This window comes from Schistocerca gregaria, chromosome 1 (assembly GCF_023897955.1).
Source record: "Schistocerca gregaria isolate iqSchGreg1 chromosome 1, iqSchGreg1.2, whole genome shotgun sequence".
NCBI lineage: Eukaryota > Metazoa > Arthropoda > Insecta > Orthoptera > Acrididae > Schistocerca > Schistocerca gregaria.
The window spans coordinates 1,090,972,995-1,090,989,059 of record NC_064920.1 but is presented as its reverse complement, the minus strand read 5'-3'; the positions used below and the strand labels follow the sequence as shown (position 1 = coordinate 1,090,989,059).

General features: G+C 39.5%; 1 protein-coding gene across 2 annotated transcripts in view; it reads right to left on the bottom strand.

Annotated features, from left to right (window-relative positions):
* The window catches only part of LOC126282030 (nuclear factor NF-kappa-B p110 subunit), an 87,951-nt gene that overhangs the window by 49,496 nt on the left and 22,390 nt on the right, over positions 1 to 16,065 (bottom strand). For both annotated transcript variants that reach the window (XM_049981450.1, XM_049981441.1), the window contains exon 6: positions 10,939 to 11,080. In XM_049981450.1, coding sequence (XP_049837407.1) covers positions 10,939 to 11,080 — 142 coding nt within the window. The remainder of the gene's footprint in view (positions 1 to 10,938; positions 11,081 to 16,065) is intronic.

The following is a 16,065-nucleotide window of genomic DNA, read 5'->3' as shown; positions in this document are numbered from 1 at the left end:
CAAAATAATTGAATGATTCCAATAACAGTACAAAATAACATACACTAACACATGATAAGAACTTGGAAATGTACAATGATATGATATTTTGTAATTATACATAACTACAAAAAGAGGAATTGATTTAGAACATCAAATATTGTAAGAGAAAACTACAAATTCCACTGATGATAATACAGCAGTTAACAACTCAAAGACACCACCAGTCTTTTACAGCAGTATCAAATACATTATCATGTTTAAACACAGCAGTCTCTTCTATTTTGACAGTGGTTCATTTCTCTCTCATTACCTAGTTTCACAGTTCATTCAACTAGCATTGTGAACCTGTAGCAGGACAGGTGGCAAACTGTGTGTTAGCTTATCACACTTCTGAGATATCAGAACTGTAATCAAAGCTGAATTGAAGAAATTATCTTCTAGACTATGCTGACACCTATAAACATGAAATATTCAACTGTTCGACCAAACAATAACTTATTTTCAATTATGCACAAATGAAATAAATTAAGAATTAAATCACCCTAAAGAAGCCAAACTAATGATCATTTTATCACAGCATGACATCCTCACGTACACAGAAGAATTGACACTGTCTCCGGCTATCAAAGCCTATGTTCATAAATTAAGAATGTCTCATAATAACTGCCAAAAATACCTGCATTGAGCTGTTTATGAATCATTTTTTTAATTCGAAGAGTGGAAAATGAAAGTTACACCTCCAATAATAGTGTCAACAATGATTTTTATCACAGCATACTTATTTCATTGCTAGCTACGGTTACTGAGGCAGCTTTGTGCATTTCATTGCAGAGAACTTTACAAGGTTTATGTACAAGATACACTGCATGTCTATTAATGGGTACTTCAACACAAATCATCACCTGCACACATACAAAATCAATCCACATGGATCTGCAAAGTACAGAATAACCCACAGCATATCTTCAGTCAAATTAAGATGTAAAAGTGAACATAAACACAGGGATGACACCAACAAGCAAAGAAAGAATGATGACTGAATTTCAGTCTTTAACAGCAAAGACAGAAGGTGTACAAAAGAAAAGGCGAAACTTTGGGAATTTGAGGCATACAGTACTTAGTACAAAGCTTTGTTTCTATCACGTTGATACATGTTAAACAACATTGTGTTTCATCCAAACTGCGTACTTTGCAGTCATGAATAGAATTATGTTTTGGGTTGTTGATATTGGTTGGTTCAGCAGGTGGAGGCAGTGAGGTCATCAGTCTTCATTAATGGGGCAGTCCACCTGGAGTTAAGTGACTTAGCCAGAAATTTGATGAAATTGTGGTAGTATGTAGGACACAAAATATTGATGCTTACCACATGAAAGAATTTGAAGAGAAAGTATAGGGGTAGGGCCAATCTGAAGGTTACAGCGCAACCCCCCCCCCCCCCCCCAAGGTGCCTATCTGCAGCAAGAGAAACTTCATCGCATCTGCCATCCCCCCCCCCCCCCCCCAACCCAATGCGAAGCTGAGACAGTAATGGCATAAATAATTTATTCTAACCAGGAGGTCTGTAACAGTAAAAGTGAAAAGGTTAAAAATGTAATGAACGCTAGTAGCACTAGTAGATTCGATAATACAGGTGGGAATAGCACCGATTCTCAGAGGAAGCATAAAAATATGTTCACATAATCTCTGTCATCACTTTGTGTGAAGGATTAAAGATCTTGAATATCTTGTCCCCTTCAAAGTACTGTGTGAAGGGGCACTTCTAAAAAAGAAAACCAGGACATAGCAGGAACACAACAGTTGATGGCACCTATCGGAAAAAAAAAAAAGAGGAAGAGTACAGGAGTGGTGGACAGGCCTGACACCATAAATCCAACCGCAACCCCACCATTCTGCCCCTGCCCAGATTTCACAATAAAAATAACTTTCTTGGAGGAAACAATGAACCAGTGAACTGACTGTGCATTGTCCCCCAACAGCATAAGCAAAAAATCTGGAAGACAACACTTGCCGTGGAAGAGAAGGCAAGCAACCGGCCAAAATTTCAGCCAGTCTTCAAGGCTTCGCAGCCACAATATGGTAGGTGACTCATTACATAAGATTATGAGTTGACATGGTATGATCAATGAGGCCATGACAAGGGGCAGTGGGATTCTTGCGAGAGAGGAATGGTATGAGGACCACCACGCAGCCATTATAGCTCATTTAAAATTAGTTGCGACTTTTGACATTTGACTCACCGGATGGGACATGACGCTGTTGCCAAGTAACACCAACAGTGAGCAGCGCTTTCCCTTACAATGCTGCCAGCAGTTTGGTTGGTAAACCGACCCTGTTGCCGTGCCAGCTCTCTTTGTGAAGTGTTATTTTTTGTCGCTGAAGTGTTCTGCAGTGCTCAGGTGTTGTGAATGAGTGTTTTTGTGTCGGTGTTGCGTTGATAATAGCAGTGCAACATGTCTGAACATAAGATTAGCAATAAAAGAGGTCATCCGACAACACGTTCGCCAGCTGTGAAGATAATGAGCTGTGGAAAGGGAATTCCAATCCGTGGCCGAGGTCGCAAATTTGTGTGCTCTACGCACAGTTATTCTGGAGTGCAATACAGCAGCACATTTCAGATGTTATGAGAGGGATGGACAGAACAGCTTCTGCATCGAACATCCAGCGATCTACAGTGCTGAGAATTGGATAGGAGGAGGAAAGAAAGCAAGGTGTGATTGAAGAAGCAACACCAGCTCATTCTTTATTATAAACTCCAGGCACGAAAATATGGTATGACATATTTGTAACTAAGATTGACGCATTCCAGCAGGATGTAATTCGAGACATGTACGCCTCCAAAGAAGCAGAGACGTTCAAGGGGAGTAGGTCCTTCACTTTGAAACTGTTTACACGAGCTTGGTTTCCAGCACGAAAAGTTTTCATCTCTGATATTTATCATTGAGAGAAGTGGCGTAGTTGCATGGTGAGGCCAATACCTGCATGCAGTAAGGAGCATTTCGTTCGAAGATATTGTGTAGTTGAACGAGATGTGGGTTCCAGAACGACGTGGGTTAATGCACATCACAAGCTGACATAGGGGTGGACAGATTGCACAGCACAATGAAAGACGAAAGCACCGATAGGCAAGGGTGGCAGGGCAATTGTCCTCCACGCTGGCTCTGTGCTCGTGGTTTCATTTCAAACTGTTTATTGCTGTTACGTTCTGCGAAGCAAGGCGACTATCGTTTTCACAAAGTGGTTTTCTGATGTTCTGCTACAGAATATTCCTCCAAATACGACAATAGTAATTGACAATGCGTCATAACACTCTCTTGTGATAGATAAAGCTCTGACAATACAGTAGAGGAATGCAGATATTTTGCTCTGAGTGCAAAGGTATGTTCCATTGGGTAAAGTTGAACCTGGCATGAATAAGGCATATTCAATCAAACTTTTAGCACTTTACAAGCCAGAAACTCCACACTACCAGATTGACGAACTGGTTACCGATAAAGAACATAATGTAATCAGACTTCCTCCACACCTTACTCATTTAAATCCTATTGAGAACCCATGGGTGAAGATGAAAGGCAGTGTGTGTGTGTGTGTGTGTGTGTGTGTGTGTGTGTGTGTGTGTGTGTGTGTGTGTGTGTGTGTGGTGGGGGGGGGGGGGGCAAAAAAAGCTTATGTTCAGTGAGGCTGAAATGCTGGCAAAAGAAGCCGTTGCAAGTGTTGTCCCACAGGATTGGTCTTGAGTTAGGAGGCCTGGTTCATGAAGGACTGCTGGAAAAAAGAGATTGAAGAGACAGTAATTTCAGTTGGCACCAGTACCAGTTCTGAGGAAGAGGACAGTGACAGTGCTTCCTTTGGGGTCACTCCACTACACTAGACTCTTGAGAATGTATAAAAGATTCATTGATTTAACTTCTCTGTTCATTACTGTTGTTTCTTTATCACCAAAGAAGGTTTGCCTCGTGGCCGCTAACATTTGCAATGTTTGGTAACATTTGCAATGTACGGTAACATTTGAAATGTACGGAAGGCATGGCTTTATTGTCAGCTGGTGATGCATTTGGCACACACTGGCAATTATGCTTCTCCTACTCGCCCTTTGCAGTACTCTCAAAAGTCGCAACTAATTTTAAACACACTCTAGTCTCCTCAATTGTGAGGAGTTAATTACAGAGGACACTAGCTCAGCAGACAGTGTACCACCTCAGTGTGAGAAGAAGTCGCACAAACAAATCCCAAGTATAGATCTTATATGAACCATGCACCACCAAATCCACACCTACAGTCATCGAAGTGAATGCTGAGCAAGTAATTGCTTCTCTAGTCAACAAGTCTGCCACTTCATTCCCTGGGGCACCCACAACTTGTCACCCACAGAAATAGTGCAGAGGTAGTATGACCAAGGTGAGGGAGGCCAGGTAGTATGACCAAGGTGAGGGAGGCCGTCATGTGCAGCAGATATCAATCAGTAGCCAGGAGAATACTCACTAAGTCACTAAAAAATAAAAAGGGGCTGAGGCAAGTCTATCACATGGCTCTGGTAATGGCTAACAGCTCTCCTGTGGAAAAACTACATGTTTGTGGCCCTGAATGTTGTTCCTGACCCACAGGGGGCATAAAATAATGTCCTGTCCTAGCCATAGTTCTAGAGCTGGCAGTGTAGTGGATAGAAGCACTCTAATACTTCTGAAGATATAATAGAAGTTGCTGAAATGTCATGGAATGACAAACTTTAGGTCCTGGAAATAGATCGGTCCTAACTTGTGGCCTGTGTACAAGCCAAGGAGTAATTCGTGCAAATATACAGGGAGCATGTTCTACAAAGAGTAGGCAGAAGTTCCAGCAAGGGTCTTGAGGCACAGTCCAACTGGCAAACCTGCTCGAGGGTGTCAGGAACAAGTAGCATGAAAACAGAATTTGGTGAGTCTGACGATTAGGAAATTGTTGTATAGTGATTGTGTAGATGAGCAAGAGTTGGAACCATCAGGATTGAATAGGCAGTACTTCTGGTACCCCTATCTGATCCCTCCTTCCCCATTCCATTCACGAATGGCCTGTGTGAAGAATGATTGTTGGTAAACCTCTGTACTGGACTAGCTATAAATTCTTGAATTTTCTCCTTTTGTGAGACATATGTGTTGTCTTATTCTTCCCGGACTATATTCTCTAAGAATTTCGATATTAAACCACTCTGTGATGTTCAACACCTCTTTGTATAGTCTGGCACTGGAGTTTGTTGGGCATATCTTTAACACTCTCACACCAGCTGAGTGACCATGTCACGAAACGCACTACTCTTTGTTAGGTCCTCTATTGCTTTCTAACTGCTCTGTAAGCTACTTCTTTTGTGGATCACTATCATTTCCTACAGATTCTTTCTACAAATCTCAGGCCAGCATCTGCTTTTCCTGAAACTTGGTTTATGTAATCATTCCACTTAAGTTTGCTCCGGATGGTTGCTAATAGATATTTTACAGATGGTGTACTGGGTCCAATAGTTTCAAAGCCAAAGGTGTAGCTGAGCTGTATGCCTGGCAACCTCAGAAAGATGGAGGCTCATATGGTGAGTATTCATAAAGAGACTAACCAGTCTCCACAAATTTGATTGTTCAAACAGCGGGAAGACATGGTATTTAAACCACTGCATTGGCAGTAGGTAGCTGTCAACGTCATGGTCTACTGGGACTTTGATCAAGTGTCCGGTGGGTCTTGTACAAAGCGGACACTTTGCTTCACCAACTTTACATCAAATTCCTCATCCATCCACTCTGTTGAGTCCCACCAGACAAAATGTAAACCCAGCGTGGCTACTCAAACTCGGACAAAAATTAATAATAATAATATATATATATATATAAAAAATTAAAAAAATTCCAGAGAATTACAGGTGTGTAGAGTGGAAGATGGTGTCAAGAAGTTTCTGATAAATTAATGGTGAATAGGGAGTGAACAATAGATCACAATAATTTTTCTCTCCTCTTCACTGACCTATATTCCAGCCAATACGTAGTAGCTTAACCACAGCTTTTAAAACATCAATAATTTATGTAGACTGATTTTCATGTAATTAACACACTTCAAGATGCTAAGGATTTTAAAATTTGTGATTTATAAACTCAATAAAATACATTTTCAACACTGGGTAAAAACGAACAATTCCCTTGGTTAATTTGTGAAAGTTTCTAGACTGCTTCTCGTAAAATGTAATTCCCTAAGAATCCCACATTTTCCAGAAGAACTGTCACTCTTAAACCCATTACTGTGTTCAGCCTTTACTGGAGTAACCAGTACATCACAAAGGTTTTAACACCTGAGCGTAAACTTGAAACTTTTCCATGGTATTGCACACACACACACACACACACACACACACACACACACACGTCTCAGTGACTACATCGTTGAGCCCTTACAAAGGAAATGTACCTAATTATTAAATTCATAATTATGACGATGATGGCGATAAGGGTTAAGATCTCTTCGGAACAGCATGTTGCAAGGCATCCCAGATATGCTCAATAATGTTCGTGTCTGGGGAATTTGGTGGCCAGTGGCAGTGTTCCTGTAGCCACTCTGTAGCAATTCTGGGTGTGTGGGGTGTTACATCATCCTGCTGGAACTGCCCAAGTCCGCCGGAATGCAAAATGGACATTAATGGAAGCAGGTCATCACAAGGTATTCTTATATATGCGTCACCTGTGAGAGTCATATCTAAACCTATCAGGGGTTCCATATCACTCCAACTGCACACACCCCACACTATTACAGAGCCTCCGCCAGCTTGAACAGTCCCCTGCTGACACGGAGGGTTCATGGATTCATGAGCTTCTCTCCATACCCATACATGTCCATCTGTTTGAAACTAGGCTCATCTAACCAGGCAACATGTTTCAAGTCATCAACGCAGGCGTAAAGCTTTGTGCAGTCATCATGGGTACACGAGTGGGCTTTCAGCTCCGAAAGCCCATAAGGATGATGTTTCGATGAATGGTTCACAAGCTCACACTTGTTGATGGCCCATCTTTGGAATCTGCAGAAATTTGCAGAAGGGCTGCACTTCTGTAACATTGGAACGATTCTCTTCAGTCGTTGTCAGTCCTGTTCTTGCAGGATCTTTTTCCAGCTGTAACGACGTTGGAGATTTGATGTTTTACCAGATTCCTGATATTCGTGAATTTGTCAAACAGTAAATTCCCACTACAACTCAGAGACACTGCATCCCATCGCTCGTAAACCGACTATCACAACACGTTCAAACTCACTTAAATCTTAATAACCTGCCATTACAGAAGCAGTAAATGATCTAACAACTGCACCAGACAACTCTTGTAGTATATAGGTGTTGGCAACCACAGCTCTGTATTCTGACCATTTACGTATCTCTGCCTTTGAATACACGCGCCTATACCAGTTTCTTTGGCACTTCAGTTTTAATAATAATAAATAATAATAATAATAATTCTAATCACACACTCTTGGAGAAGGGAAAATTATAGATCTGATGGCCACTATCATAGGTAGATTGCATGAATATTTAATAAGTTGGTTACTTTATACACAAAATTTCTAATAAAATATTAATTTCTGTCAGTATTCAAGACTTGTCAATGTGTTGCCGAGATACAGGACCACTGGATGGTGATGTCAAAATAAATTCAACAGGCAGCAATCATACCGATTAAGGAAGTCACACAATGGTGTATATCGTTAGAAAATGGGTCCCCCCCTCCTCTCCTACACTATCAGCCACCCCAAGTGGTACCCGACTGGTAGCACAGCGGAGTAGCTAACCTAGGTGCCGGAGAGCTTCCTATGCCGCTCTGCCTAAATATCCACACGACAGGTCAGCACAGGCACAACCTCCGCTCTTACAATAGCTTCAGGAACTTTTTTTTTACTTGTGAGGACATCCCACTGTGTATCTACCAAGGCAATAAAACCATGGAGACTCGCTCTCTGGACCTAATTTTCCTCCCAGTTCTCTGTGAACTGACTGCATGCCACTCACTGATGCTGCGCATAGGAGTCGCTGTGCTCACTGCTCTCTTATCTCTCACTATCAACTATACTCTCACCTTCCTCTCAAGATGGTTTCCCACATTTTACTAGTTAGGATTGTCTGAAGGCACATGTTCACTAGCAAGTAACTTTCATAAGGAACTTCTGCAAGCACTTGCTGAAGTGTTTACATTAGGAAAAAAAAAAGGTTGGGCAAGGTAACTTCTACTAGTCGCTTGGGCAATTTAATTTCTGGAACTTTCTGCAAGCTTCCTCAGAAGTGTTTGCGCTAGTCTCTTGAGGTGAGATAGGCAAGTGGTTGTTACACTGTTGTAGTAAAAAACCAGAGTAGGCCCCATCATTGTTGCATTATTATTTGTAATAAGAAAAAAACCTGAGCAACAAAAAAATGTGAGTGAAGAAATGGGAAAACAGGCATATCTATTTAAGTTATTACGAAACACTTTTGAAAATATTCTAAAACAGGAGGAAAAAGAGCTGCAAGCTGTGTCACCATGAGATAGCCTTTTAATAACTCTTAATTTTTGCAAATGTTTATTACTTTTATTAAATTCCTGTCCAACCATCTTTATGCCATTCTAATTTTTGACACTGACATTTTCATATCGGCATTCAACACACACAACTCCCAGAAGATGGCAAGCGCCTGCAGCAAGATGCTAGGAAATGTTTCCACTAGCTTGCGGAAGCTGCTTCTGCAAGCTGACAAACCTTATGGTCGTCAACTTGCTGGGGGCATTTCCACTTCAAAGAACTTGCAGTAGCAGCTTCTCCAAGTGACTTGCAGAAGTTTACTTGTTAGTGGACACACACCTATAGGGCTGCACCAACATTTATTTCTTGTTTCATAATTTTTCCCTTATCTCCTGACTGCGGTGGAGGACTGGATAAACGACAATTAATTTTACACAGTAGACAGTTGTCATCCTGTGCTGCGAAGACAATCTTGTATTTTCCTTTGTTTAGCTGGTAAATACATTAATATTAAATTGCCTTTCTGTCACATGTTTGTGGCTTCGTCCCTTAGTCTACAAGCTGATATGACAAACACCTGGTGTGCATTCGATCTTCAATGCGCCACAGTCTAGTACTGCATGCTGTAAAACAAAATCACAAAAATTAGCGGATGGCAATATGTGCAATCTCTGCTTGCTCATCGTCAATTGGCTCATGAACACCACCGACCACCATTATTCTGTATCTTTACTGGTGATGAAAAATGGTGTCTTTATGCGAACATAAGCAAAAGAAAGGAACAGTTGAGTCGCAACAAAGCAGCAGCTCCCTGTACAAACACTTGCGCACATCCACAAAAGATAATGTTACGCATCCGGTGAAACAGCGAGTTTTTTGTACCACAAATTGCTTCTCAAAGATATAACGGTCACTTCTGACATTTACTGTCAACAACTGAGACATCTCACAGACGCAGTCCAAGAACTACGACCAGAAAGACTGTGTGAAGCAATGCTACTCCACAATAATGCTCGAGCACATTCTGCTACACTGATAAGAAACACTATACAGGAGTTGTGTTGGGAAGTCATTCCGCAGCCACCTTATTCACCTTACGTTGCACCCTCAGATTTTCACCTCACCTGCTCTCTATCGAACAACATTTAAGGAACTTCCTTTTCAAATGAAAATGTGCTCTGAACATGGGTCAATGAATTCTTCACCTTAAATAAAAGTATTTCTACAGTCATGGAATCGAAAAGTTACCCCAGCATGGGCAGACTGTGAAAACAGTGAAGGAGAATATATTATTGATGACTTAAGTCTCTGTCATATGTGTCTGTTGTGTTTTTTTTTTTTTTTAAAAAAAAAAGAAAGAACAGAAAAGTGCTACAAACTTATGCACCTACTCAACAGACAGAAAGGACCTTTCATCAGTCGAGTACAAACCAGTACTGGAGGGGATAAGTTTCCACAGTTGGCCCTATTTTGCTTTCCTCCCACAGCATGGCCAGAGAGAGAAAGCTACTAGGGACATGACAATCTGCATTTAAGAATTTCAACGAACCTGAAGAGACTGCCAGGTCTTTTCGCTGCACCAAAAATATCTGCCACCATGTTGCCTACTCTGAATGAGGGCTCTCACCAGGGGTGCCACCTAGCCACACAGCAGTGGCCACCTGGCTTCACAGTCACTGCCCGATGTCCCAGTGGCCCCAAACAGGTAGTCACCCATTTCCTGGCATAAGCAAACAGGTAACAGCATTTGTCATTGACAGCACCTTCCTTTCTCAGTCACAGGGGCTATCACTGTATGGTTATCCGTCAACCTTCCACAGGGACTGGCTTCAACACTGGCACCGATATGGCCTACACTTTGAAAACAATTTGAAAAGGGAGGGGTCAATCCTGGAAGTGGAGCGTTACATGAGTCAACTGAAATAAATGGTGTAATTGGGCAGATAAAAAATCTACTCACTAAGCAGAGGCAGAACACAAACACGTATGTGTGTTATGCCGCTGCTTGATGAGTAGATTTTTTATCTATCCAATTAAATAATTTGTTGTTTTCACTGAAGTAACTGGTGTGCAATAAATAAAATTTGGAAAGTCGTAATTGACATCCTACAAACAAGCTAAGATAGGTTGTCAATAGGGAATTTGTCCTAGAAACCAAGTCAGAAAAAAGATACAGCTGGAGAGTGGTTTATTCCCAAAGAAAATGAGGCACTGTTTCCATAAATATCAAACAGACATGTCCCTGCATACAGTTTAAATTGTTACAATTGCTCCATTCATTTACCTATTTCCATTTCCTCACTCTCTTCAACCCAGTTTCTTAGAGAAATAATTCTGCCTGTGGCTTTATTAGTGTGTTTGCTTTTGATGCAACTGCTTTGTATCTTTTGATATCATACAAATGTTTAACGAATACCTGTTGTAAACAGAAAATAATACAAAAAAATCATAGGAGTACTGAATGATACTCACTCATGTTATTTATAGGTGTTGAGAAAACTGGTTGGCATATAGGTTTTATGACCCCACCAGGACCTTCTATAAACGCTTCAAAGCATAATGTCACACTGTTCAGATTCATTCTTTTGGCTTCGGACTCTGCCTCAGCTCTTATCTGAAAGCAAATAATCAAAATGTTTATAGAAAAAAAAATTATGTTCAAGAGGAGTGAATTATTCACATATTAGGGGGTTAGCATAAAAATAGTGTCACTATCTGTTTCAACATAAAAATGACTACTTAGGAAAGGTCAATGGTATCTGTTATAAGATAACTGTGTCATATTTTACACACCCTTTGTTGCAGCTCCTTACTTAAGAAATGTAAAGAATTCTTTTACTGACTCACATGCTTGCAAATTAAATTCTCAGTAAAAAATAGTAACTTCACGAACTTGTTTAAAATTTACAAACGTACAGGGAACATTCACACAGGATGCAAAAACAGAAGGATGTCATTCTTCAGACATTTGGCTAGAGTTCATGATGACAGCCTGACAAAACAAGTAACTATGAAGATGAAAGAACGACCAGCATGGTTTACACAGACACTAAATGACTTCAAAGAAGCAATATCAACATATTGGAAACAACATAAGGATAATTAACAATCATTTATTTAGAAACAAAATCCAGAAACTGACCTTCCGGGATGGGGGACAACCTCACAATGTTAAACAGTTTCAAAATCAGAGATCAGAATGTATTAAATGAATGTGGGCGAAGAGGGAGCAGAATGTATGCAGCAAGAATTTAAATATTCACTTAAGAAAGGGTGTATACGCTTTATGACAATTGTGAAATCCAGGGAAAAAACCCTGAGTTTTTTTCATCTCGGAGAAAACTGGGAAAAATCTGAGAATTTTTTATTGTTTTAGTTCTCAGTTAAAGTTTTGTAGTTTTGACTAATAGAAACTGATACTATAACAAAGAATAGCTTTAGCCTGCTACTGCAGACTAAAACTGCAGAAATAGAACATAAATGAGAGAAAAACACCAAAATGAAATTTAAATTACAAAGAAACTGCACTATTTACAACAGAACACAGTGCACAAACAAGCGTCTACTAACAACTAATGGCTTTAGGATGAAAACTATGCAATACTTTGTACCAAAAGATTGCTTTTGATGAGCATGACATCACAACAGTTTACATGTGTTTCATTTGAGCAGCTGCCAAAGGCACGTACACATGTGCAGAGCTTAAGTCGCATGATACTGGCAAGAAAATTTTTTCTATTGTGCCGCAGTTGCTGGACACACGCAGCGTAGTTCAAGTTAGAGGGGAGGAGGTGGTGGAGCAGCCTCTAAGTGACCTGTGTTTTTGTTTTGTGCTTTTTTTGCTGGTTTTTCTTCATTTACAGCACTTGTATCAAACGAAAACAAAACAAAACAAATTTCTCTGGCTGGGAGCTGTTAAGTGAAGTGAAACATAAAACAAAGTAGGCTAATGTATGTTATTAGTTTCAGTTTTCTGATTTTATTTCTACAATACTGACAACCAAGGATTAATTGTCTTGCTGGTTGATGCACTTATTTTTGTTGGCTTGCCAAAGGAATTTGGTTTTTGTAAATGTTTTCCACAGAGGCAACCAGTTTATTTGAAAGAAGTGTTTCATTCCACACTATTGGCTAGATTCAATGGGGAACTGAATTTCAAGCACACATTATCATCTTCTGGCACCTACGACGTAATGCCAAATAACAAAACAAACACGAGATAATACATACTTGTACTCCAAGAAAATTCGCATCCCAGAAACCATGCTAAAAAGCTTGATACCAGGTAGGGGACTACTTTAGTATGAACCTGGACATACAAATGTGCACTTTAAGCTAAATTATGCATTTTAGTAAGGTTTACAAAATTCTTCATCTACATGGACACTCTGCAAATCACATTTAAGTGCCTCACAGAGTGTTCATCGAACCACCTTCACAATTCTCTATTATTCTAATCTCTCATAGTGTGCGGAAAGAACGACTACCTGTATCTTTCTGTAAGAGCTCTAATTTCCCTTCCTTTATCATGGTGATCATTTCTCCCTATGTAGGTTGGTGTCAACAAAATATTTTCGCATTTGGGGGAGAAAGTTGGTGATTGGAATTTCATGAGAAGATTCTGTCGCAACGAAAAACACCTTTTAATGATGTTCAACCCAAATTCTATATCATTCCAGTGACACTCACTCTCATATTTCCAAATAATACAAAACGTGCTGCCCTTTGTTGGACTTTTTCAATGTACTCAGTCAACCCTATCTGGTAAGGATCCCACACCACACAGCAGCATTCTAAAAGAGGATGGACAAGCATACTGTAGGCAGTCTCCTTAGTACATCTCTTACATTTTCTATGTGTCCTGCCAATAAAACGCAGTCTGATACCCTTAAGAGTATTCTGATCTCGTTTCTTTTACGACATAATCTTGAGATCTGTTACTGCTACAGATGTACGAATATATGTAAATGTTCACTTGACAATGACTAACCAGCTAAAATTTGATTAGTAGAAATAAATGTTTTGTTTCAAATATGTTGACAGCTTTAGCAGAATTTTACAAATATGCATTCTGTGAAACACAATGTTTTTTGATCACAAGACATGTTTCAATTATTTCTTAATTTGAGCTGTTTATACTTTAATTTACAGAATGCCATTCTTTGGTAAATTATACACTGGCAGCATAGCATGTTTTATCACTGTAACTTCGCACAAGGCTTTATATTTACACCTAGAGCACAACTGCCAGTTATACAGTTCCTTGACTTCACAGATAACCTTGATTTTTTATACCATTTGAAAAAGTCATGAAAAATTTACTGGTTATAGTTTAAGCACATACAAACAGCATTCCTTTTATTTTTACAAAATTTTTTTATTACTTCTTATTACTAGCTTTTTGCAGTGCCCTGTGGACGTAATCCTAATTGGAAATGCTAATAACAGTGCTGCAGAGTACGGATTTAAAATATAATCTATGTAAAAGTCACCACATAGCAAAATATTACGGTAGTTCGGGTGGTAGAGTCCAGATCTGAAATGAACATTACGCCAAAGACTGCTTTCTCATTTTGCATTCCTTTTCTGGATTGGATATGATAAAACAACTTCCTTACATAATATGATAAAACAACTTCCTTACATACAGTAACTCCATATGTCCTATCCAAACAACATGCCGCAGTGTTGCAAATGGTCACGTGATGCCCCAGTACGCACTAAGTTCCATAAAGAAATGCACCAAAAAGCATACAACCAAGCCAAACACCGTGCACGGCCTTCCTAAGGCATCACAGCTGCGATGCACTGTAATACACATTTCTGGCGCTTTCTGACAACTGTTGAAACAAACCTATTCCTAATAGGTAGCTGGAAAATACTGCGAATGATGGTTGGCCACGTGTTAGTATCAATGTAAATTTCCTTTTACGCAAGATGAGTTACGTTACATGTGAGAATATGCGATGAAGTTCTTAAACCACAGAGCGTTTGATTCACATTCAAAACATAACACTTTTAGGATCAACTGCCGAGTGAAGTTTAGGAATCAGAAAACTAGCCATTTATGTCATTATTTAAAATTTTACTGGCACATCTGCATTTGATGTATCTAAAAGGATGACACAGGTATAAAAGAACAAATATTACATTTGAAAACTTAGCTTTGCTTGTAACTATAGGATATGTACATTAATATCATTTACTTTGCCTATTTGTGTGTTCGCATTACATAAAGTGGTGTTGCTGTTGGCTGATTACACCACTTGTCCTATGCTCCGAGTATCTGCTGTCACTGGTTGGCGAGACCACATGAGAACGGCTAAGACTGGCCATAAAAGCACTTCACTATCTCAATTTCAGTGCTTCAGAACTGGCATGCTATGTTTGGTGGAATTCATATTTATACTTATGTAACAAGAAAATACGCTGTGTACATTCTGCTGTGCATGGAAGATCTTTGCAAAATACATTGCCTTTTCAGCGTGTTTCCTTTCCTAAATTGCTGTGAAATTCTATGCTGGTGTATAAAACCTTTGCCATTCAATGAACTAATAAGTTTTACAGCTCTGAAAGAAAGTATATTGTCAATTAACACTAAAGACATGTATTTTCTCCCTGGAAAAAGTGTTATTTTCACTGGGAAATCCAGGAAAAACCTGGGAATTTCTTTTCCTTATCGCATATACACCCCGTAAGTTGCTCTGTAAATCAAATATATAAATAATAAAATGCAAGAAAATACCCACACTGAACTAAGGAACTGCTATGCACAACTTTAAACATTCTTTAAATGTATAAATTCACTGATAGCACTAAAAACGAGAGGAAAATCCCAATTACAGAATGATATTTTAACCATCATAATAAAATGAACAATTTATCAAGAATGACAAATGTGCAAGAATGACAATGCTGACTTACATGCAGAATGAGTTTCACTTTTTGTGTTCTTTGTCATGGCAAAACCTTGTATCAGCTGCCCCTTCAGTGTAGGGAAAAAGTGCAAGGTCCACTGCCATGAACAGGTAATGGCACAATGGCCAAGGCACCTCATTTGTGATTTTGGTGTTCCATTAAGAACTTTTAATGCATGAATGTGCTACATCCATTGATTAAATTCTTATGTGTGATTACAATCACATACATTTCATTATTTACTTTGCCTTGTTCTTACCAATGTGACTGATAACACTTCAGCTGTTAGTTCTAGAAGTGCAGTTCATGATACACACCATTACTGCTGGACAAAAATGTATTTTAACACTGTAGCCGGGAAAACAATCCAAATACTGATCCAGAAGCCATGCTGAACACTCCAAAGGGACGTGTGACCAAATAGTCTGAGAAAACCAGCTGTGTATAATTTGACACCGCAGTCCCAGAAATCAAGACAGCACTTGGGAATGAAGACATGGTAAAAGAGGATTAACTGAAATTGCAACACGTGCCTATAGGTACATCACTGCACAATCTAAAATTACACAAAGGAGAATGATGTGAGATGGATGAGCGAGTCAATACAAGGATTCTGTTTTCATGTCTGTTTGTGTCTATGTGTACTGGTCCACCATGCAAGAGCCATCTAAACTTGCAGTC